Source organism: Sinocyclocheilus anshuiensis, unplaced genomic scaffold, assembly GCF_001515605.1.
Source record: "Sinocyclocheilus anshuiensis isolate Anshui unplaced genomic scaffold, SAMN03320099.WGS_v1.1 scaffold58, whole genome shotgun sequence".
NCBI lineage: Eukaryota > Metazoa > Chordata > Actinopteri > Cypriniformes > Cyprinidae > Sinocyclocheilus > Sinocyclocheilus anshuiensis.
The window spans coordinates 852,419-874,488 of record NW_015547688.1 but is presented as its reverse complement, the minus strand read 5'-3'; the positions used below and the strand labels follow the sequence as shown (position 1 = coordinate 874,488).

At 34.9% G+C, this 22,070-nt stretch overlaps 2 protein-coding genes across 4 annotated transcripts in view; both read right to left on the bottom strand.

Moving 5' to 3' along the window:
- Positions 1-1,026: 1,026 nt before the first annotated feature.
- On the bottom strand, positions 1,027-12,807 carry LOC107703376 (BTB/POZ domain-containing protein KCTD5-like). Its single transcript, XM_016505983.1, has 7 exons — positions 12,446-12,807; positions 10,385-10,493; positions 10,123-10,214; positions 9,089-9,184; positions 5,287-5,412; positions 5,071-5,072; positions 1,027-3,270 (listed from the first exon to the last, which is right to left on the bottom strand). Exons 1-7 carry the CDS (start codon positions 12,665-12,667, stop codon positions 3,243-3,245), a joined length of 675 nt encoding a protein of 224 aa, XP_016361469.1. The 5' UTR covers positions 12,668-12,807; the 3' UTR covers positions 1,027-3,242.
- Positions 12,808-14,630: 1,823 nt separating this feature from the next.
- LOC107703375 (3-phosphoinositide-dependent protein kinase 1-like) overlaps positions 14,631-22,070 on the bottom strand; it is a 13,699-nt gene continuing 6,259 nt past the window's right edge. Inside the window, exons 2-14 of one of the 3 annotated variants that reach the window (XM_016505980.1) lie at positions 21,839-22,063; positions 21,572-21,614; positions 21,351-21,488; positions 21,087-21,231; positions 20,887-20,984; positions 20,523-20,598; positions 20,364-20,432; positions 19,856-19,952; positions 19,594-19,767; positions 18,320-18,516; positions 17,935-17,992; positions 17,602-17,754; positions 14,631-16,130 (exon numbers count right to left, since the gene is read on the bottom strand). In XM_016505980.1, the coding sequence (XP_016361466.1) occupies positions 16,038-16,130; positions 17,602-17,754; positions 17,935-17,992; positions 18,320-18,516; positions 19,594-19,767; positions 19,856-19,952; positions 20,364-20,432; positions 20,523-20,598; positions 20,887-20,984; positions 21,087-21,231; positions 21,351-21,488; positions 21,572-21,614; positions 21,839-22,063 (1,566 nt within the window). In that variant the 3' untranslated portion in view covers positions 14,631-16,037. The remainder of the gene's footprint in view (positions 16,131-17,601; positions 17,755-17,934; positions 17,993-18,319; positions 18,517-19,593; positions 19,768-19,855; positions 19,953-20,363; positions 20,433-20,522; positions 20,599-20,886; positions 20,985-21,086; positions 21,232-21,350; positions 21,489-21,571; positions 21,615-21,838; positions 22,064-22,070) is intronic. The other 2 variants (XM_016505982.1, XM_016505981.1) reach the window with 2 other exon arrangements.

Below are 22,070 nucleotides of genomic sequence, written 5' to 3'. Positions count from 1 at the left end.
CAAACACATTTCATTACACCAAATACACAAAATAATGTTATTTTTAGCAACATCATATGACCCCTTTAATACAAAATAATAAAAAAATCAAATATATTGGTAAAAAAAAAAAAGAAGTAGTTTTTGCACTTTTACTTTGCATTCAAGAATTAACAAAAATATTTATAATGTAAATATTTATATTCACAAATAAAATTCACATATATATATATCTATTTTAATATATATTAAAATGTAATTTATTCCTGTGATTTCAAAACTGAATTTTCAGCATCATTACTCCAGTCCTCAGTGTCACATGATCCTTCAGAAATCATTCTAATATGCTGATTAAGACATATTTATTATAATCATCTATGTTGACATTTTTGTGGAAACCGTGATACACATTCAAAAGTTTGGGGGGAAAAAAATCGAATTAGTATTTTTATTCAACAGGGTCGCAATAAGGCTGAAAAAGAGGCTAATCTAAATAGTTTAAAGTAAATAGAAAGTTTATTTTCCTCAATAAATTTAAGAACAATTTATTAAACTGATCAAAATTACATTTTAAAATACAAATAGAAAATAATTTATCTTTTTGAAATATATTTTTTTGTTTTACTGTATGTTTGATTAAATAAATGCAGCCTTGGTGAGAATAAGAGACTTTTTTCCAAAACATCTTAATTATTCCAAAGTTTTGAGAGGTAAAAAACTTTTTTTTTTTTTTTTTTTAATTCTTTACAGATTAAAATATATGGCTGCTTTTATATTTAAATTTTTTTTAAATAATCATTATATTTTGGCATCAAAAAAAACAAGAATAAAAAAAGGAAAATAGCTGGTTTAGGATCAAAGTTCTCACAATTGTTCCAACCCTGAAATACCTAAAAATGCCCTCTGCTGTGCTAGTAGAGTAACTACAGCTAAAGACACTTAAATTACACATTTCTTTGCATTCAAGCCCGATTTAAAAATGCAGAAAGGGTGAATATCAGTATATTTCAACAAGAAAAAAAAAGAAAAAAAAAAAACAGAAAAATGTTTCAGAATTCAAAAGAGTTTATTTAGTTTGACCAGGTTCTAGCATTACCATCATATACATTTTCCCCAGTCGTAACTTGCAATTACATATATAATATACTATGTGAATACACAAATTGTAAGCATAAAAAAATACAAATACAAAAACATGTCATAGGATAATAATAAGTATAGGAACAGCAGTGACAAAAGACAATTCAGTCTGCTTTTGCCCGTTTTCAAAATACATTTTGCAGATTGCACGCTTTAAATGGAGAGAGAAAAAAATCTGAAGTGAGATACCAGCCTCAGAGAAGGACAAAAAAAAAAAAAAACTCACCGAGGCCCAAGAAACAAGTTTAAGTAAACAGGCAACTGAAATGTAGACCGTGGCTGACAAAGTCCAGCAGACATAAAGGAGAAGTGAGATCGGTGCATCAGTGTGCGCATCCTACTTTCTCCACCAAGAGTTTGGAGGCAGGACTTAAAAAAAAAAAGCGAGTTTAAGGGCTGCAGCGCCCTACACAGTGATGACCATCACTCTCCAGTGTCACGGCCTGGACGATGGGTGTTTTCAGTGCGCTGTCTGGAGCCTCAGAGGCCATAACAGAGGCACGTTTCACCACGAGACACTGACTCAGTGAGCAAGCAACTTAACACTCCACCGAGACAAATCCAAACCTCCTCTCTAGCTGCTAAGACACAAGGTTGATGTTAACTAACTAGGTAACAGAGAGGATATGTAAACATACAGGTCTTGAAACCAAACTAGAATGTGGTGTCACATAGTCAAGGTAAGTAAACGTGTAGTATTATTGTTTATAAAACACTAGCCATGTAAACTTCGCCTCGATCAGGCAATATTAAGAGATCGGATTAATCTCTGCAAAAAATTATAGCTTGTATACCACTAGTAAAAGCCCTTTGTGTGTGTGTGTGTGTGTGTGAGAGAGGATTAGGAAAAATGGCATGCACTGAATATGATGCTCTTAAGTCTATATACACGATGTCAAATAGATATGCTTGAAGCCTAGCAAAGTGATGTGTTATTTCCCTGACCACAATTCCAAATGAAATTCAGATCGTGTGTAGGTTCATTAAAGGCAACATTGTCGAAATGTTTTTAAATAAACTACAGGATTATGTATATTTGGAATCAACTTTCAAAAAGTTGAACCGAAGCAAATCAAGAACAGCAGTGTTAAACTATGTAGATGTTAATTTTTTTCCACTCTTCTAGAAGTGCCCGGTCTGTCTCCATCTCTTACCAAAGTGTCAACAAAATAAGCCCTACAACGCCACTAATTAACAGTCGCTGTCATGTAAATAAAGCGTTGTTCGAAACGGTATTGCCAAAACAAATCAGCTTCGCCTTAATTCTCCAATTAAACCAAATCTAGCTCTGTCACAAAGTCAACAGTGTTAGGTGTTTTTCACCCCCAAAAACGTTTAAAATAGTTCCAGTTTATCCAAAATCCAAGTGGAATGAATGTGGGGATGGAAGACAAACTTGTTCTGTTCTGTTTTTAACCAACTCAAGGCAGCAACAGTAAAACCTCACAAAACGTGAGGAAACTTTGAGGCAAACTGTTACGGATGTTCTTTCACCCTTCTGGTATAAAAACGAACACTATGCGAGTCAAAAAAAATCTAATCAAATCATAATCCCATCTGTTCTTACGAACACGCTAAAACAAAAATCCTTGCTATAAAAATCCACCGTCCCTCACCTTTCAACGTTACATACAATCCACCTTAATAATGTCATCTTCTTTTACTTTTTTAAAAACTCCACTCTCTTAATTATAATTTTAAACAACAAGGTTTAACTCTCTGGCATAATATACAGTTTTAAGTTGTTGTTTTTTTGCCCATTTTAACAGAATTGCTCACTGGTCCACAAATGACATGATAAACATATTTTGAGAAAGTCGATAAGAGACCCTGAGTAGACATGATTGGACCAGGCATGATTGAGGCCCTTTTTGCTCAGCTTACTAATGACATGCATATTCCTACCTTTCAAACCAAACGATTCAGATAGATCCGCCGATGTCAAGAAACAACAGTCCGGTGTAACTGTGCAGGCACAAACAAGTGTCAGTTAATCTAAAACAAAACAGAACATCCATTCCAAATAGGTTGTCATTCCGCTTGACAATTCTCTCTCGATGTGATATGGTGCGTGTTGTTTTGCCCGGCAACTGCAGGACCAGAGGATATAAAACACAGTTGTTTCACATTCGAGAGCCTTGTTCTTGAAGACTGCTTCTGTGTACAACTGCTGGCGCAAGCTACATTAAAGTGATTATTACGTTTTGAATATGAATATTTTTCTTACAAAAACGCCCCGATTCGCTACAGGAGGCCTTTGTTCACCCCCCGGACCCGTGTGAGATGCTTTTTTTTTTATGGAAGGGTGCTTTTTATTTCAGGTCTTTTGAACCGAAGCACTGCAACACCCGCTGAGTGCAACGATAGAGCTTGAAAGATCAAAGACAATTTTTAATATACCTCCGACTGGATTCGTCTGAAAGAAGAAAGTCATATACACCTAGGATGCATCGGGGGTGAGTAAAACACAGCCTACTTTTCATTTTCGGATGAACTAACCCTTTAAATTTTGACAAACACCTCCATAATGTTTTACATATAATTTCTTTAAAAACACTTTAAAAAGTGTAAATATGGCTGTACATCACTATGCACTGTTTAAAAATATAAATATAATAAATCTTAAAAAATCATTCATTTAAATATTAATGTAAACAAACATTTAAATAAACAAAATATAATGAAATGTATATAAAATACTTGTTTTTTTTTTTAAATCTGTTAAGCATCATGATACCATTATAATTTCTATTCATTTTTAAATTAGTTTTTATAATTTCTGTTTTAATTTTAATTCAAGTTCAAGTTTTAGAAATGTATTTGAATTTATGTTTTAAAATGTCTATATAGCTTTTATTCATTTTATGTATGTTTTATAGTTATTTTAGTAGATCAAGTTAACCAAAATTAAAAAGTAATGATCCCAAATGGTTTCAGATGATTTAAACGTTTTAGTTAACTATAATAAACCTAAATAAAAAATATTCAATACAAACTAAATATTATAGTTAACTAAAAAGTGTGGTAAAAAAAAAAAAAAACACATTTGGCATGGTAAAGAAGAATCAAACATCTTTGATTTAGGTTTATTATTTGGCATCATTACTTTTAAAAAGTAATTGTTGTAAACTTTTAATAAAACAAATTCTAACACAATTAAAAACACCTTAATCTTATTTTATTTCAGCTACAGTTAACAACATCTACAACATGTCTTAATATATATTGCATTAAATTAAATCTCTTTATGTTGTAAGAAACAGTGTGGAAAAGAAGCCTTGAAGAATTTTACTACTGTGTTTTACTTATTGCTGTAAACATTTTTGGCTAATGGCAGTTTGATCGAAAAAGAAAATGTAACATTAAGGCATTGCAGAGCAAATAAATATCAAAGAGTACACTAAACATCTTTAAAAATCTGAAAACTTTTCCCCATAATCACCCAGCCCTAAACGTGAGGCCTTTGCTTATTTGTACAAGCGATTGTGTGGCCCTCACAGGAAGCGTACAACAATGCCTTGGTGATACCATCCCAACATATTTATTACTTTGCATAACCCCTGTTGACCTGATACAGCATTACACTATCACAAAACTACTGAAATAGAGCCGAATGAAGCCATAGATGATTCTCAGAAGCGAAACTTGTGGCTGCAGCATCTGATGGGGAAGCATTAAATATTGAGCAGGTTTCACATCATTATCTGGGATCAGAAAGCGGACTAGATGAGCTGAGGATATAATTGTAGGGCTTTCTAATAGGCACGAGTACAGGCAGACAGCATGCGTCAAATTGAGCATTAGCAACAGAGATTCAGAGAGGGAGGGAGCGAGCAAGCGCCACTGCCTTCAGCATTCAGCAGAGACCTAATTATCAGCTTAAGTGATATGTAAATGCCTCACCAAGAGGAAAAAAAAAAAAAAAAAAAAAAAAAAAAAAAAAACTTCCACATCTTCAGCGTGCACGGCATGCATGGAAACAAAACACTCAGGCATGAACACATTTGATCTGGTTAATCAGCTCTTTGAGTACTGTTATGCCATGTGACCATCCGAAAGAGCAGAGCTGTGGGATATTTTCTTACGATATGTGCGTAAGTGACTATTTCTGTCCGGGCACGAGGGAAGAGCGCACCGGAGACTGTGAAAGGGTTCTGTCAGCCTCACCTTGGCCTTTTCACTGGGCTCGCTGTTTGTGCCGTATGACTGATTGTGCAGCTCCTTGGAGACCACGCAGAGGAACTCTGCTTGATCCTCATTTCCGTAGTTGTACGAAGAGCCGATACTAACCAACTGGCAGGAGAGAGGAAAGGAAAACATATGACAACAGGATTTCCATAGTGAACCGATTTGACTACATAAGATATAGATACAAAATACACTTCCTTGCGATATATTGTTGTTGTTGGTAATAGTGTGTAAAAGAGTACATGTAAAAAGCAGAACCCAATCATGGGATGCTTTACATCAACAAAGACCACAGAGAACAATTTGAAAAAAATATAACAAATGTCATATTTTACCACAAATGCAAATAATGTTTTTCTTTTAGAGATTTTTTTTTTTTTTTGGCACTAGTGACATTAATTTTGTGGTGATGAAATTACTGTAATGGAAAATTCTTTTTAAATTGCACTGCAAATATTTCTACGTCATGGTAATATTACTGAATTTTATTTATTTTATTCATTAAAATAAAAAATATAATATTTTTAAATTACTAGAAAAAAATTGGCTAAAGAAAATTCTAATTATAATATAATATATATATGAATATTATTTCTGCTAATTTGATTATGCTAAATTACAAATTTATATTATATCACAAAGCAAAAAATGCAATTTGAAAGTCACTTGTTTATCTTTTGATGTAAAGAAACAAACTCTAATCATGACAACATGAGTGTTTGCTTGAGGTGGGAAAAAGGGGAAAAAAAGAGATGACTTGTCAATAACTGTGTCGCATTGAGCAATATTACGGAAAAAGTCAAGTGGGCAAGCGAGATGAAGAAAATCAGTAAAACCCATCTTTTGTTTAGACCCTGAACAGGAGCATCAACATCTCAGGAAGGCGATCATTGACTCTACTCGAGTACTGATGCTACTGTCTCTTCAGTTTCTAGTTAGTGATTAGACTGAGCCACCAGACGCTCCCGTAGATGCTTCACTCACCACAGGCTGTTGAACCCCAGACACTTCCTCACACCTGCCACTGACTACAGATGAACTCACTTGAGCACCTAACCGCCCACCGCACCACAAATTACAGCTTGTCCCTCAAACACCCCAAGCGTATAAGCTTCACTTTGTTTCTGTGCCTTACCCTTCCACCACACGAGCATGAATATGCAAAAATAAAGGCAAACACTATTTAGCATGCTAGTCAAATGAAAAGCAAACTTCCAAAAAGAAAAACTTCCACTGCTCCTAGATGCCCTTAGATGATATCAATCACAAATGCTACAAATTTCAGACAGCACCCTCAAGGCAAACATCACATTTATCAAAACAAATATCACGTATCACTATACTAACATAATATACACTTTTTTTCACAGGATTTTACACCCTATAGCGCCATTTTGGAGAGTATCACATACGTAAACAACGTATGCAATGTTCGTGGATATGTTGTTTACGTTCAGATCAGTGTAAACAACTTATCAGTGTACGGTGCTGCTGACGTAGAGAACGTTGTTTACGTATGTGATACTCTCCAAAATGGCGCTATAGGAGACAAATTGTTGAATTAAGTCATTATTTTTGTTTTCTTTGCGCACAAAAAATATTCTCATAGCTTCGTATTATTTTGATGATGTCCTTGTTACGTTTCTGAGCCTTGATCGTGGCAGGATCCTTGCTGTCTGCGGGAGGGTCAGAGAGCTCTCGGAATGCATCAAAAATATCTTAATTTTTGTTCCGAAGATGAACGAAGGTCTTACGGGTTTGGAACGACATGAGGGGGTTGAGGGAGAGTAATTAATGACAGAATTTTCATTTTTGGGTGAACTATCCCTTTAAATTGTGGCCATGACTTAAGAACACATTAAGGTCAAAGCAAACATTTTGCGATCTAACTATTTAAAAATAATCAACTTATTATGTATTCACTTTTTAACGCCATGCCAGCATCAAGGCTAATAATCAACTTATGATAGATGATAACATCTAATGTTGATGGAAACAACAACCCAACACTGTATCTATTGCAAATTTCTACGCACAGCGTTTTTAAAAGGTACATTTACAGGGAATGCCTGGCATTCTGTCACCTTACTGCTGCCCACATAAGGCAACACATCAGGACGAGCCAAAAGCACGTCAGGAGTGCACACACACCTCACTCCCTGCGCCGGGGAAACCCCTCCTATACCGCACGCTTCATAGATTGACTAATGCCACCTCCACACCACATGAAGACAGCAAACTTCCCCATTCGCCACAGATTTTGCTTTGAATTTTCAATGGATGGGTGTCAGTGTATATAAACCTGAGCTGGTTTAGTTCACATGTTTTAAGAGAAAGAAAAAGCACACTGAACACAAAGTGTTTTGCAAACTGGTGTAAGCGTATTAAAATTAGCATCCCCACATTTGAATCAGTAAGTAACTTCTAACCACTGAAAGCAGCAGAAGCAACCACTTAAACCACTGGCTTTAGATCACAGACGTCCAAACCATCATATTTAAAGAACAGCATATTACTCAAAGTTGTTACACATCCTGTCTACAACAGACACAACTGATGACCACAACAGCTGGAGTCAGTCCACACTAGAAGCTGCAAGCTATTGTACAATGTTCACTAACTCAGACCAATCAGCTGTAAGCTCAAATAAATGAATGATTACTTATATATACACAACTAAGCTGCAACAACCGATAAACGTCTGGTTTTATAATTAGAAAATATTTCATCCAAAAAAAAGTGAATTTAGGCATCACAACATTGTAATGTACAATATTAAAAATATTAAAATTAAATTGAGATTTGAGATTACATTTAACAGGTGTCATCAAGTGTTATTAAATGTTAAGTGTGTGTGTGTTTTTTGGGGGGGTATTCTTATGATTAATGAGGCCGCATTTATATGATCGAAAATTCAGGATAACCATAATATTGCTAATAATGGAAAACTGTTCTCTATTGTAATTTGTAATATATTTTAAAATGTAATTTATTCCTGTGATTTCAAAGCTGAATTTTCAGCATCATTACTCAGTCTTCAGTGTCACATGATCCTTCATAAATCATTCTAATATGCGGATTTGATGCTCAAGAAACATTTTATCATCAACACTGCTAAAATCAGTTGCACTTCTTAATATTTCTGTAGAAACAGTGATATTGATAGTATTGCCTTTTAAAAAAAAATATATATTTAACAGGTGTCATCAAGTGTTATTAAATGTTAAGTGTGTGTGTGTTTTTTGGGGGGGTATTCTTATGATTAATGAGGCCGCATTTATATGATCGAAAATTCAGGATAACCATAATATTGCTAATAATGGAAAACTGTTCTCTATTGTAATTTGTAATATATTTTAAAATGTAATTTATTCCTGTGATTTCAAAGCTGAATTTTCAGCATCATTACTCAGTCTTCAGTGTCACATGATCCTTCATAAATCATTCTAATATGCGGATTTGATGCTCAAGAAACATTTTATCATCAACACTGCTAAAATCAGTTGCACTTCTTAATATTTCTGTAGAAACAGTGATATTGATAGTATTGCCTTTTAAAAAAAAAAAAATATATATATATATTGTTTTTCTGTAATTTTATAACTGCAAATATCTTAGTGACCCCGAGCCTTGGACTGTAGTATATTTAATCTATAGTATATTAAATTAAAAAGTGTGTAATATCAGCCAGTAACCAATATTGTACCGGTATATTGTGCATCCCCAAATAAAACTCTAGTTTTCCTAAAAAGCTGAAGCAAGAGAGTAATCCTCTAATCACCTGTTCAAACTTCCAGCCATCTGACATGGTGGAGACCATCTGTGTCAGTTCCTCCTCCTGACACTGCAGGACTCTGTAGACGTGCTTCACAGGGAGCTAAAGAAAGAGGAAACGCATGAGAACACAGAAAAATACTATATGAAGAGGCAAGGCAAACCTTTTCTTGTTTTTTTTGTCAGTGCTCTGATTTAACTGTAAAATGACTGCCATTCCTGCAGATCCACAAACGTCATCAGATTAAGCTGAGAAGGCAGATTTCAGAGGACACGTTTGTCATGGGATACTGCAAGAACATTTTGAAAGGACCTGGAAGTGCTGATTTTCATCTAATTTTAACAAAACCGTGATAATATTGATAATCGTGATAACGTTGGTCACTATAATCGTGATATGAAATTTTCATACTGTTACATCCCTAGTGCTGTGGAAGATGAACCTATGCAAAAGAAAGGTCTGCAGAATCACCCAAGTTACAATTTTTCTGACTGATTAACATGTTTGAAATCATGGGCCTCATTTATGAAACATGAACAGAACAAATGTGTAAATAATCTGTTTAATAATTAAAGTCTTTCATATTTATGGGCTAAACCATTAAAAATGTATTTTTTTTTTTTTTCACTCAAGGTTTTTTATTTTCAATCATTTGAACACTTTGAAATATATATTTTTTTTTCATTATTTGTGACCATGGACCACAAACCAGTCATAAGGGTCAATTTCTCTAATTGGAGTTTTATACATAATCTGAAAATGGCTATTGCTACAAATATACCCCAGCGACTTAAGACTGGTTTTGTGCTCCAGGGTCACATTTCTGAGTTAGTTTCATGCTTCCAATGAGCACAAGTAGATATACAGTATACTTTTATACCCCTGCAGCACAACCCTTTTTCTATATTTTTAGGATTTACATACTATTTTTCTAATAATATATTTAACATTTTGTTAGATATGTAAAGTAGCATAACAATCGTAAAATTAAAAAAAAGAAAAGAAATCAAAATTACATTCAAGTTCCCAATTTGACGTACCTGAGCCGTCTTACAATCCATCTCCCTGATTTTGTCTTTGACCAGTTTAATCAATGAAGTGATATTGTAGAATTCAGCCTCTTCCAGCACGCCTGGCGGATGAAACAGATGAAATATTTAATCAAAAACCACATATCATACACAAAACAGCTTAATGTCACAAACAAGTTTCAGCTGAATTTAGCTGCCAGTGAGAAAACAGAAGAAACCTAACAGCATGTTCAGACATATCTTACAGCTCTTGATGGCATTCCCATCATACCTTCCTCTGCTAGGCCTCGGTTCAGCACCAGCTTTCCATGTCTCAGATAGTTGAGCACCGGACCAAAGTAAGTGGGATCGCGGTCTATCAAATAAGCACCTGTTTCATCCTGGATGAGGAAAGAGCATTGTTTGTACCATAAGACTTGTCTCCAAAGGATTTCAGCATAACAGACATCATTTATTCAAATGCGGATTATTAAATCAGGCTTAGCAGCTCACCAGATAGTTTGTTTAGATCAGTATCAGTACTGAAGAGTGTCTGTTAAGACAAGGTGTGGCTGACATTTAACATACAAAATCTCCAGCACAACATCATTACCACGGATCAATACTCAGGTCGGAAAAGTGAGCTTTATTCCACAATGTTTACGCTCAAACTAAAGCAACTGGCAAGTGAAACTTTACAGTTCAATCACGCAATGAAAAATTCTTTAACTGTAAGAAATATTTTTGACTAAGCCGACGGACAGAAGAAATTCTTTCTTTTTAGCGGCTTTCAACTGTCGTTGCCCTAATAAATGATGCATACTGACCTTTAAAAGTTTAAAAGCATCCAGGCAACCCTATTTCTTCTTCTGTCACAAAGAAGAAACTAGACGATTTATTAAAACGACCAATATACTTGTTTGACATGATAAATAATCAAACTCGGTGCATAACATATATTAGCACTAATTAAACCAGTTTATAATTAGTTGCCAATTCTATTCTGGATCAGTTCCTCCCAAGTATAGCGTGTTTTAAGTATTAAAATAGTTATTTATTCATCGAGTTATTCACATCATTATTCAGTTAGTTATTTTCCATTTTGCTGGCAATTTTAAACAAATTTAATATAGGAATGAAAACCTTAAATATGTAAACTAATTAAAAAAATTACAAAAACATAAACTTGTATTATTTCCCTACTGGAAACTGACCAGCAACTCAATTGTTTTGTATTGTTTACTCCAGATAAACACTAGCAAAAGTATTTTATTGTTTAATAGGATAATTAATATTAATTAGGGTTGCAAAAAGGTGGAAAATTTCCAGTAAATTTCAGAAACATTCCAGAATTGTTTGGAATCTTCCAGGGATTTTGGAAAGTTTCCAGAAATTTAACCCTATATATAGATAGATATAGAACCCTAATATTAATACAGTTCATATTTTTACAGTTTAATCTGATGAACATTAGTAACAGTTTAACTGGTTTAGAACACAATTTTAACACAATACTTAATATATCTTTGGTTTATTCAGATAAACAGTAGTAAAAATACTTTATATTTCGGTAACACTTCACATAAGATAGCATAGCATTAGACAATGTGTTTGATATTATGAACTACCAATGAGCATTTAATAACCTTGGTTAATTGTCATACATACATTATTATGAATTGTTAGCTAATGTGAAAATATACAATTGTACATATAAATATACAATAAATGCTGTAAAAGTATTGATCATTAGTTCCTGTTAACTAACGTTAATGCTTTTAAACAGTCTTGTGAAGGGTTACCAATATGTAAAGAGTTTAATCAGATAATAGCTAACGTAGTCACTTAGTTTCGAAGTTTCCAGCCAGACAGACGGTTACTAACAAAGACTAGTAATGGTTTACTTGGACAAGCATTAGTAGTTTGTAATACTTGTGGTTTAGCGAGAACACCACTAGTATCAAGTTCTTCAGTTAGCACTTGACACGTAACGTAATAAAAAATTATAGACGAGGTGTTCTCGTATTGCAACATTAAAGGCTTAAGCGAGCTGGTGCTATTTAAAATATACTGCAAACGACCTCTTTAACTAGTTCTGACAGCCTAGAGCTGACTTTATTTGGCGAACAAGCTACATCAAGTGTTATCGGTTAGGCTAAGCTAGTAAGCGGAGCTCCATTCACTCTAACTTTACCAGCTAGCCGTCTAGCTACATTCAAATACACCATTATAGCGAAATGAAACACTACAGACCCGTCATTTCGAGTTTTTCCAGGTTAACCGAACTGTTTAAAGCCCAGATAAGCGAAGTGGCGGCTAATGTTTATTGTCATGCTAGCGGTATAATAAATACCTTGTCAGAGTCGAGGTCGGGGTCGGCCTGGCACAGGCGGTACAGGAAAGACTTCGGGTCTCTGCACAGCGTTTGTCTCGTCGTGAGAAAGTACGTGCCGCCGACGTTCAGACGAACCCATTTGGACGAGCCGCTTGCAGACGGCTGCAGTCTCTCTCCGGGAGAAAGAGCGGGACACCTGCGAGCGCTCGAGCCGCTCGGGTCAGGGCTCTTCTCCGCCATCCCTCCTCTGCTCTCCCGCTGCCTTCACTGATGATGGAACTGAGCGAGAGCAGGAAGTGTGCGGAGTTTGAGAGTCGCTGTGCCCTCCCATCCAAGCCAAACACACCGGCTGTGTCTCCATACACACAGTGCTGACTATCCAGACCTGTGTCCCAATACTTTTGTCCATATAATGTATACTGTAATACACAATTTTTAACTTTTACAAATGGCAGGACTTTTTTTTTTTTTTTTTTTTTTTTTTTTTTATTCAAACTGTTAAGACTTTTTATACCCTACAGGAATTTTCTTTTTTTCTTTTTCCTTTTTTCCCTCAAACTTCTTCTTTTTTAGTTCTAAGAAATTATGTCATTAAAAAAGCAGAAGTGGGCTGACAAGGACGTCATTGAAAAATCATGCTTTGGTAGATCTTAAATATGTGACCCTGGAGCACAAAAGCAGTCTTAAGTTGCTGGGGTATATTTGTAGCAATAGCCAACAATACATTGTATGGGTCAAAATTATCGATTTTTCTTTTATGCCAAAAATCATTAGGATATTAAGTAAAGATCATGTTCCATTAAGATATTTTGTAAATTTCCTACCGTAAATATATTAAAACTTAATTTTTGATTAGTAATATGCATCGCTAAGGACGTCCTTAGGACAACATTAAAGGCAATTTTCTCAATATTTTGATTATTTTGTTTGTTTTTTTTGCACCCTCAGATTCCAGATTTTCAAATAGTTGTATCTTGGCCAAATATTGTTGTATCCTAACAAACCATACATCAATGGAATGTTTATATTTCCAGCTCGCAGATGATGAATAAATGTCAATTTACAAAAATGTACCCTTATGACTGGTTTTGTGGTCCATGGTCACATATAACAAAGTGATTATGACATAGTTTAAAAGTCGAAATGATTAGACAAAAAGTGAATTATGACATACAAAGTCAAAATTATTACATACAGAGTAATAATTACGAGATAAATAGATGAAATTATAAATTACATCAATGGTAAATATCAATTATGACATAGAAAGTAAAAAGTGCATTGTGTTTTAGGGTTGAAGAAAATGTCTGTAAACTTAAACTTAAAAAATTGTGAGATAGTCAAAATTCTACCATAAAAAGTCAGTTATGAGATAAAAAGTCATAATTATAAAATACTATGAGATAAAAGATCAAATATGACAAAAATGTGAAATTATGAGGAGCCAAGTCATAATTATGATATTCAAATTTGAAGTTGTTATAAAAAAAAGCAATTAAAACATACTAAATCAAAATTATGATATACTAAGTCATAATTGATAGAAGTCAAAATTATGAGATACAATTGTAAAAGTTGAACTGACTACATTTTGACTATCCGTCTTAGTCATAATTTTATTTTATGTCATAATTATGATTTACAAAAGCAATATACTTTTTCTTATTCTGTGAGAACAGGCTTCCATAATGAAATAGGTAGTGTTTCTTTGGTTTAATCAGATAAACATTTAATATATCAATGGTTTAGTTTGACAAACACAAGTAGAACAGTTCATATTTCAATGGCTTAGATAAGTATAGTGATCTAGTTTATATTTCTATGGTTTAATTAGATCATTTATCTGCATCAGTGCTATGAGAGTGTGCATGCTTGTGTTCTCGTGCAATAAGCATCGAATAAATACTGTTTGAGTGAGCCACGTGATCATCACTTGATGGTCGTGGTCCTTCTATTGCTACAGTATAAAGTGAGATGTGTTTCTCATAGCTGTTGTTTTTCTGTGTATATGTTTACCTAAAACCTGGAAAGCTGAATGGTGAGTTAATTCGGTATGACCTCATTTCAGCGCTGCAAGATGTTGAGAAATGTAAACGGCCAGCATGCATGAGAGTGCCAAATGTACAAGACATGGAAAGTCTATTGGGAGCTGTTGTCTTAGCACTGCTGTCTCGCACATGTCAGAAACACAAGCAGAAAGATGTTACTCTACATATACACTTTTATTAGCATGATTTTCTCCTGGACATTCTTTAGTATCATTAAAGGTGCACAGAAACCCAAGGGCATAAACACTGAATCTGATATAATTTAAGTGACCTGATTAGGACACACAAAAATATTGCAAAATATTACAGCCATCATTTACATTCAAAGGCTTTACATCTCAATATTTACAATACGTGGCCCCTGAACATGAGTCCATTAAAATCTCTGAATATTAGAATATAAATAATATTAGGTACTACAGGCTGAGCCACTGCCAGCAAATGGCCTTATATAAGAATAAAATTATACAAGGTGCAAATCCAGTAACACCGTGTTACTTTCTGAATAATACATCATCTGTACATCACAGTTACATTCGTTGACAAACCTAGTCGTGTTATAAATACACGATTGAACAATTCCTCAAAAAATGCAAGGAGAAAACACAACAGAAGAAGAAAAACACACTTCTGTGCTTGGTTCTCACTTAGTTACAGCATTTTCGTTTGTCTGTGCTGGACCAGCATCCTTTTAAATGTACAATAAAGTGGTCAAAAACTGCATCTGCAAACACGGCCCTTATTTACAGTTGCGATTCTCTTCACAGCTCAATTCCCATAGGTATAACACCATATTTACACTGCAAGAGAGTGACCCGGCTCGACAAAACGTGACTGTTGACAGCCGTCCGCTTTTGTCGCAACACCTAAGGCTGCTCGCTTGCTGTGCATACTGTGTAACGTACCTTATCAAGTACTTATTTTCAAACTAAACCAATGTTTATAAATAAAGTATAATATAAAACAAATATATACAGCAGATTTAAGGAACCCAGTGCAAGTTTCACATGTGAAACCACAAAAAAATCCATTGCTGGGTACATTTCAGATTAAATATAACGGCTCAAAAGTTATTATTTTTCAGATGATGATAATCACATGTAATATGATATAATACAGGTGAACAACATTACTTAGAGAATAAATATAAATATATTAATGATATGTGTATCAATTTAATATGTACTTGACCTGTAGGATCATTTGAGTGTCCGCTATAGCTATCCTTATTATTTGAAAAGGCAACAGATTGAGTGTTTTTTTTCCCCCAAGCTTTTGGAATACTTCCTATGTATATACATATCTACATACACATATATAGAGTACAAATTGTGGATTTGCTGAGTTTTACTAATCTTTGATTTTATATTACACCTGCTAAATATGACAAAAACACTGCAAGCAAAACATCTTTTTACTTCAAGAAGGAATGTTGATGCACTAGTCCCATAAATGCACAGTTGACTTCCTGATTGGTAACTGAATCGTGAAGGACTCAGACCTCTAAGACTTGCCTTGACTCCAGTGGTCTTCTGATGCCCCAGCATGCCAGTAGTCTCTTATTAGTGATATACTGTTCCCCACACCTCTTGAATCTTCTTACACCATTTGTCCGCATTACCATTGGGATCCATGAGATAATATGTCCTGTTTGGCTGCACATGAGAAAACAATAAAAAGATTTAGCAGCATTTAGCAAAGTCCCAAGAAGTACCATGATATCACCTTGTTTTCTTTGGATATGTAACCTTAGAGCACCATGTTAATACTACGTCATTTAAATTATATTTACTAATCAAGTCAGTATGATGCATTTATCAAAGTACCATACATTTAAAGAAATACATCCTAGATGTAGATGAGTGTTTTTTTGTTTGTTTTTTGATCCGAACAGATTTCTAGAAATGTAGCATTACATGACTTGCTCACCAATGGATCCTCTGCAGTGAATGGGTGCCGTCAGAATGAGAGTCCAAACTCCAACTCCAGTCCATCAATTAACATCGTGTGAAGTGAAAAGCTATGTGTTTGTAAGAAACAAATCCTGATTCAGACAAGATGACGTTTTCACTGGAAAAAGCAATATTATGGATAGAGCACTCATATTTTAGTGGGAAGCAAAGGTTCGAAGTTAAAACATCTTAATGATGGATTTGTTTCCTACAAATACATGACTTTTCGCTTCACAAGATGTTAACTGATGGACTGCAGAGGTGTGGATTACTTGTGGATTATTGTGATGTTTTTATCAGCTGTTTGGACTCTCATTCTGACGGCACCCATTCACTGCAGAGGATCCATTGGTGAACAAGTGATGTAATGCTACACTTCTCCAAATCTGTTTCCGATGAAGTAACAAACTCATTTCCATCTTGGATGGCCTGAGGGTGAGTACATTTTCTGAGTACAAATAAACATTTTTGGGTTAACTATTCATTTAAAGGAGACATATTATGCCCCTTTTTACAATATGTAATATAAGTCTCTGGTGTCCCCAGAATGTGTCTGTGAAGTTTCAGCTCAAAATACCCCACAGATCATTTATTATATCATTTTGAAAATGCCCATTTTGAGTGGAAGCAGAAACACGCAGTTTTTCGCGTCTGTCTCTTTAAATGCAAATGAGCTGCTGCTCCCCGACCCCTTTTCCAGCTTTTCCAGAATAGAGCTGCGCCATTACAGCACATACCTGCTAAAACATCTGTTTTGGTTCTGATTATGTTTATCGCGCTGAAATCATGCGTTTCAAACCATATGCGTTTAAACTTCTGATATACGGTTTTCTGAGTGCACACATCTGAAGCACACGGACAGAAAGTGGCTGTCACAGCATGTGAGTACTAAACTAAGTTCTCATTCACACACAAGTTTACGTAAAACACACATGAGTTAGTTGGTAGATGCACTGGGGACCTGATTATAGCACTTAAAACCTGGAAAAGTCAGATTTTCATGATATGTCACCTTTAATACCATCCATAAACCTTCTAGAGAAGGCAAATATTAGTCAAATAACTATAACATCATAACCTACAAATCAATTATAGAAATATCTATAAATAAATCTACTTATGTATTTATATTATAATGTAATAAAAATGTAAAAAAAAATACTAGAATTTTTACCGTGTGGACAAAAAATGTCTTGAAATTCTTGGCCTCGGGACGCAACTCTGGAGACCATGGAATTTCCCCCTTTAGTACTTTATTCACAGGATCCACATAATATAGATGTGGCCCTTCTGTCAGTAAAAGCTGACGGCGTCGAGCAAACAGTCCCTGTGAAAAATGACAAACAAGAAAGGGTCAAAAACATTTACTGTCATTACCAACTGCAGCCAAATGAGGGTGCTATTTGTTTTCGTATTTAACGCTTTAAAAAAAGAAAGAAAACCATGCACCTGTTTTTCACTCTAGATACCATAAAAGATAAGAGCCAGGGAGAAAAAAGATTTGTACCTTTCGTTTGTTAACTGGTCCCATTTTATATATCAAGTTATTTTCAACAAACTGGTGCCTTTAAGACAGAAAAAATATAGCAGATGTTAATGACTAACAAGCTGGCAGTTAGTGCTACTTGGTGTTGTTGAAAACAGAACTATAATGATCAAGAGTTCATTTTACAACATGCTATAAAAAAAACCTAACAGGAAATGCAAGAGATAAAAAAGATCATTATTAGCACACACACACGCAACCCTTTATAATCTCTATTACTATGTGTAATAACAAAATGAATGTGTGTTTAAACTGCGCTGTCACTACAGGATGGCAATTTAATATTTAACCAGAATGAACGTTTATGAGCAAGAAAACACATTTCTGAATGAAGGTTATAACATACCAAGGGTTGCCACTTGTTTGCTTCTGCAGCAGAAGTCGTTTCTCCTCACTGGAGAACTGCAGGTCCAGCTCAAAGGAGTTGCTGTCCAGGTCATGGATGTACTGCTCAATATTGCTGCAGGATCTCAGTGGGACGATCTGAGATGAGCTGGATGGGACCACCCGCAGGCAGCTGAACTGACTGAGGAGATCTTCATACTGGGGGATTCAAATAAAACAGCAAATCAGTACACAGTGACAAGACCCAGCGAGCCTGCACTTATGAGCTCACAATTTGTACTATTAATAGAAACTTAAATATTTAACTTTAATTCAACCTGAACTCGTGGCCGATTTTATTTTGTATCAAAAAGTGAAAAAGAATATTAAATGACAAAAAAAAATAGATTGCAGGGCTTGATTTTAGCACCATCTCTAGCTCACAGCAGGTTGACGGTCAGGAGAGGGTATAAGGATGTTCTGCACAAGCCGTCAAGCTGACGTCATTAGAAGAAACACCATTCTAGATGGGAAGCAAATTTTCTGATTTTGACGATATTACGAAGACAAAGTAATTTTCAGTGGATTAACTTGCATGGGTTATTTGTTCACCACATGATTAGTAAGGTGTGCTAAGTAAATAGGATCAATTTTGATTTCATCCAGACTTAAAATAAACATGAAACGTTAGCTGTAAAGTTGAACCCAGTTTTTATAGGTTTAATAAGTGGTCAATTTTGATTTCTTAATGCATGAGGCTATTTTCAAAAACAAAACAAACAAAGCAAAACAAAACAAAAAACACGATGCAACAAAAAAACACCAAACGAAACACAAAACAAAGATACAAAACTAAAGTGAAAATCATAACAAAAAACAACCAAACAAAACAAAGAAACAAAAATAACAAAATAAAAAACATGACAAAAACAACCAAACGAAACACAAAACAAAGAAACAAAAATAACAAAATAAAAAACATGACAAAAACAAACAAACGAAACACAAAACAAAGAAACAAAAATAACAAAATAAAAAACTGAACAAAAACAACCAAACAAAACACAAAACAAAGAAACTAAATAAAAAACAGAACAAAAACAACCAAAAAAAAAGACAAAGCAAAAGAAACAAAAACAACAAAATAAAAATCATAACAAAACATAACCCAAAATAAAAAATAAAAAACAACATAAAAAAAGAAAGAAAAAAACAACAACAAAAAACAATCAAAACACTGTTTATATGTAATTTTTCACAGTATTGTGCATAATAGGTATGATAAATGTAACTAACATTGCCATAGTAGTCTTCATCATCTTCAGCCATGGCTGGTAGGTAAGGGGTCAGCTTGGGTGGAGTCTGAACCGGCAAGTTCTCCCATGAGATTGTCTCAAAGAACATGTGGCCTTTCAGTGGATTGAACCCACCCATTTCCTCACATCCTAGCCGCTTTCTAGGGTCCAAAGACTGAAATCAGAAGGAAAACAATGAGTGTGCTTCAACACACTCGTGCGGCCCGAAAGTGATGATAGGTAATGGAAACAAAGATTCTTACCAACAGTCGCTGCACCAGATCTTTAGCTTTAGGGAAGAACTTCTCAGGAAATTCATATTCCAGCTTTATTATCTTTTGGAAAATCAAGTATTCGTTCCTATTAAAAGACAAAAGTAAATGACTAACTGAACTAAATCAATATCAACTGAATGGTTTGCAGCGAAGAGCTCTGAATCAGCTGAGAGAACGAAAGGGTTAAGTTAGTCACGTGGTTGAGTGTTTTGTTTTCAACGGCCGTCCAAGCCAATGTATTGGTTGTAATGTAACCAAAACGGCAAGCGGGTCATGTGACCCAGTGGTTGGGGTTTCCTCAGAAGCCCTCTGTACTGTCTACACAAACAAGTCATAAACACCAAAGCCAACACTTCCTGTTATTTCACACCATGTTTTTTAAAACTGCGATTACAACAGTGATCAACCACCAGCACTTCAGCTGAAGTGCAAAGCATCATCACCACATTATTTTGAATGTTTAATTGAACTAAAGCTGAATTGATCAATAACTTACCCGGCCCTAAACGGAGGTAATCCAGCCACCAGCTGGTAGATTATACAACCCAGTGCCCAGAGGTCAGAACTAAAAGAGCAATATCACAGAAAATAAAACAATTTCAATGCAATTTATTCACATCTTAATCTGGTAATATTGCACATTAAATGCCAAAACCTTTTGCAGGCTGATTTTTCCATCAGCAGCTCTGGAGAAACGTACTGTGCAGTGCCAACAAAAGAATTGGCTCTTGCTATAAAGACAAATCTTGATATTAGAGCAGATTTAGGTGGGCAAAACATCATTACATATCTTCAGTGGCCGTAACCACGCTGGCTAACAACTCATATATGTGCACAAAGAAAAATGATAGACTGTCCCATATTTATGTTATTTGAGAGCTGTTGTGAGTGTATCTATAGATAACAAATGCTTCATGCCTGATCTACAAGGGGGTTGAAGGAAGTTAACGGCAGTCGCTAGGAAAAAACAACAACCAGAGCAAAGCAATTCCACGAAATATTTAATAATGGTGCGTTACTTTGAACGCTGTCTGCTGACAACTGTTTTGCTGTCCCGAAGTCCATAATTTGAATGTGCATGTCTTCGCTCAGTAAAATGTTCTCTGGCTTAAGGTCCCTAAATAAAAATAAATAAATAAATAAAAATTCAAATGAATATTTAAAAATGCATTACAAAATTATTCCTAGGGTCATATTGTTGGTCAAAAGTGTAAATTACCTGTGAATAATTCCCATTGCGTGCAAATACTCGAGCGCACAAACTATCTCAGCAGTGTAGAATCTTGTGCAAGTCTCATCAAATGAGCCTATTTTGCGAATGTATCTAAGTAGTTCTCCATTCTTTGCATAACTGAGGGCGAAATCTGATGGATTAGAAGTTAAGAAAATTTTAACAAAGTACTAATGAGTTTAACAAACACACACTTGATTTCATTTCACAGTTTCACAGCTCAACACCACAGTTTTACTCTGAAAAGGATACATAATTTATGTGAATCTTGAAACGTGAAGTAGAGCTTTACGAAAAAGGGATGACCTATGCTTGACAATATATCCTTCTCTCTGATCACATAGTGTGCTTTATTCTCTTTCCTGATGTGATTCTTCTCTAGAATCTTCACTGGAAAACATATTGACATTAGTTTAGTTTTTAATTGAATTTATTTACAATATAATATAATATAATATAATAATGCCCATTACTTGCATATTCCTTTCCTGTGGCCAGTTCCTTTGCAAGCACAACCTGCAATTCAAATGTGTACAGCTATTACAACAAATCAATGAAGTCATCGTAAAACTTTATTGTTATTAAACTACCAAAAATATCTGTCACTAAACTGGCTATTTGGGCCCCCCCCAAAAAAAATATAAATTTGTTTTAAAATTGTTAATTATTAAATAAATATTAAACATTTTATTGCAAAGTTTTCTGACATGCAGGCTACTAAAACAAAAAATTGTACCCACCGTTGAGAAGGAACCCTCTCCTAAAATTTTGCCAAAGCCGAAATCCTCCTTCTTGCGTGATTGTGGAGGCTTGATGGTAGACGTCTTTGGCTGAACGCTTGCCTCACCCCCGCGGACCTCCATACTGAGACAGTGAGGAAGGTTGGAGTTCAGCTGAGTCCTTACCATTGATGAAGAAGCACAGGAACACACCACCACGCTAGGCTGGATGGAAGCAGCATCGTACTGAAGG

Excerpts from the sequence above, each read along its gene's own strand:
- LOC107703376 (XM_016505983.1), bottom strand. The coding sequence starts at position 12,667 with ATGGCGGAGAAGAGCCCTGACCCGAGCGGCTCGAGCGCTCGCAGGTGT. Across the intron at positions 10,494-12,445 it reads CCGACCTCGACTCTGACAAG|GATGAAACAGGTGCTTATTT; the intron begins GTATTTATTATA and ends TTCCTCATCCAG. Across the intron at positions 10,215-10,384 it reads CCGAGGCCTAGCAGAGGAAG|GCGTGCTGGAAGAGGCTGAA; the intron begins GTATGATGGGAA and ends TTCATCCGCCAG.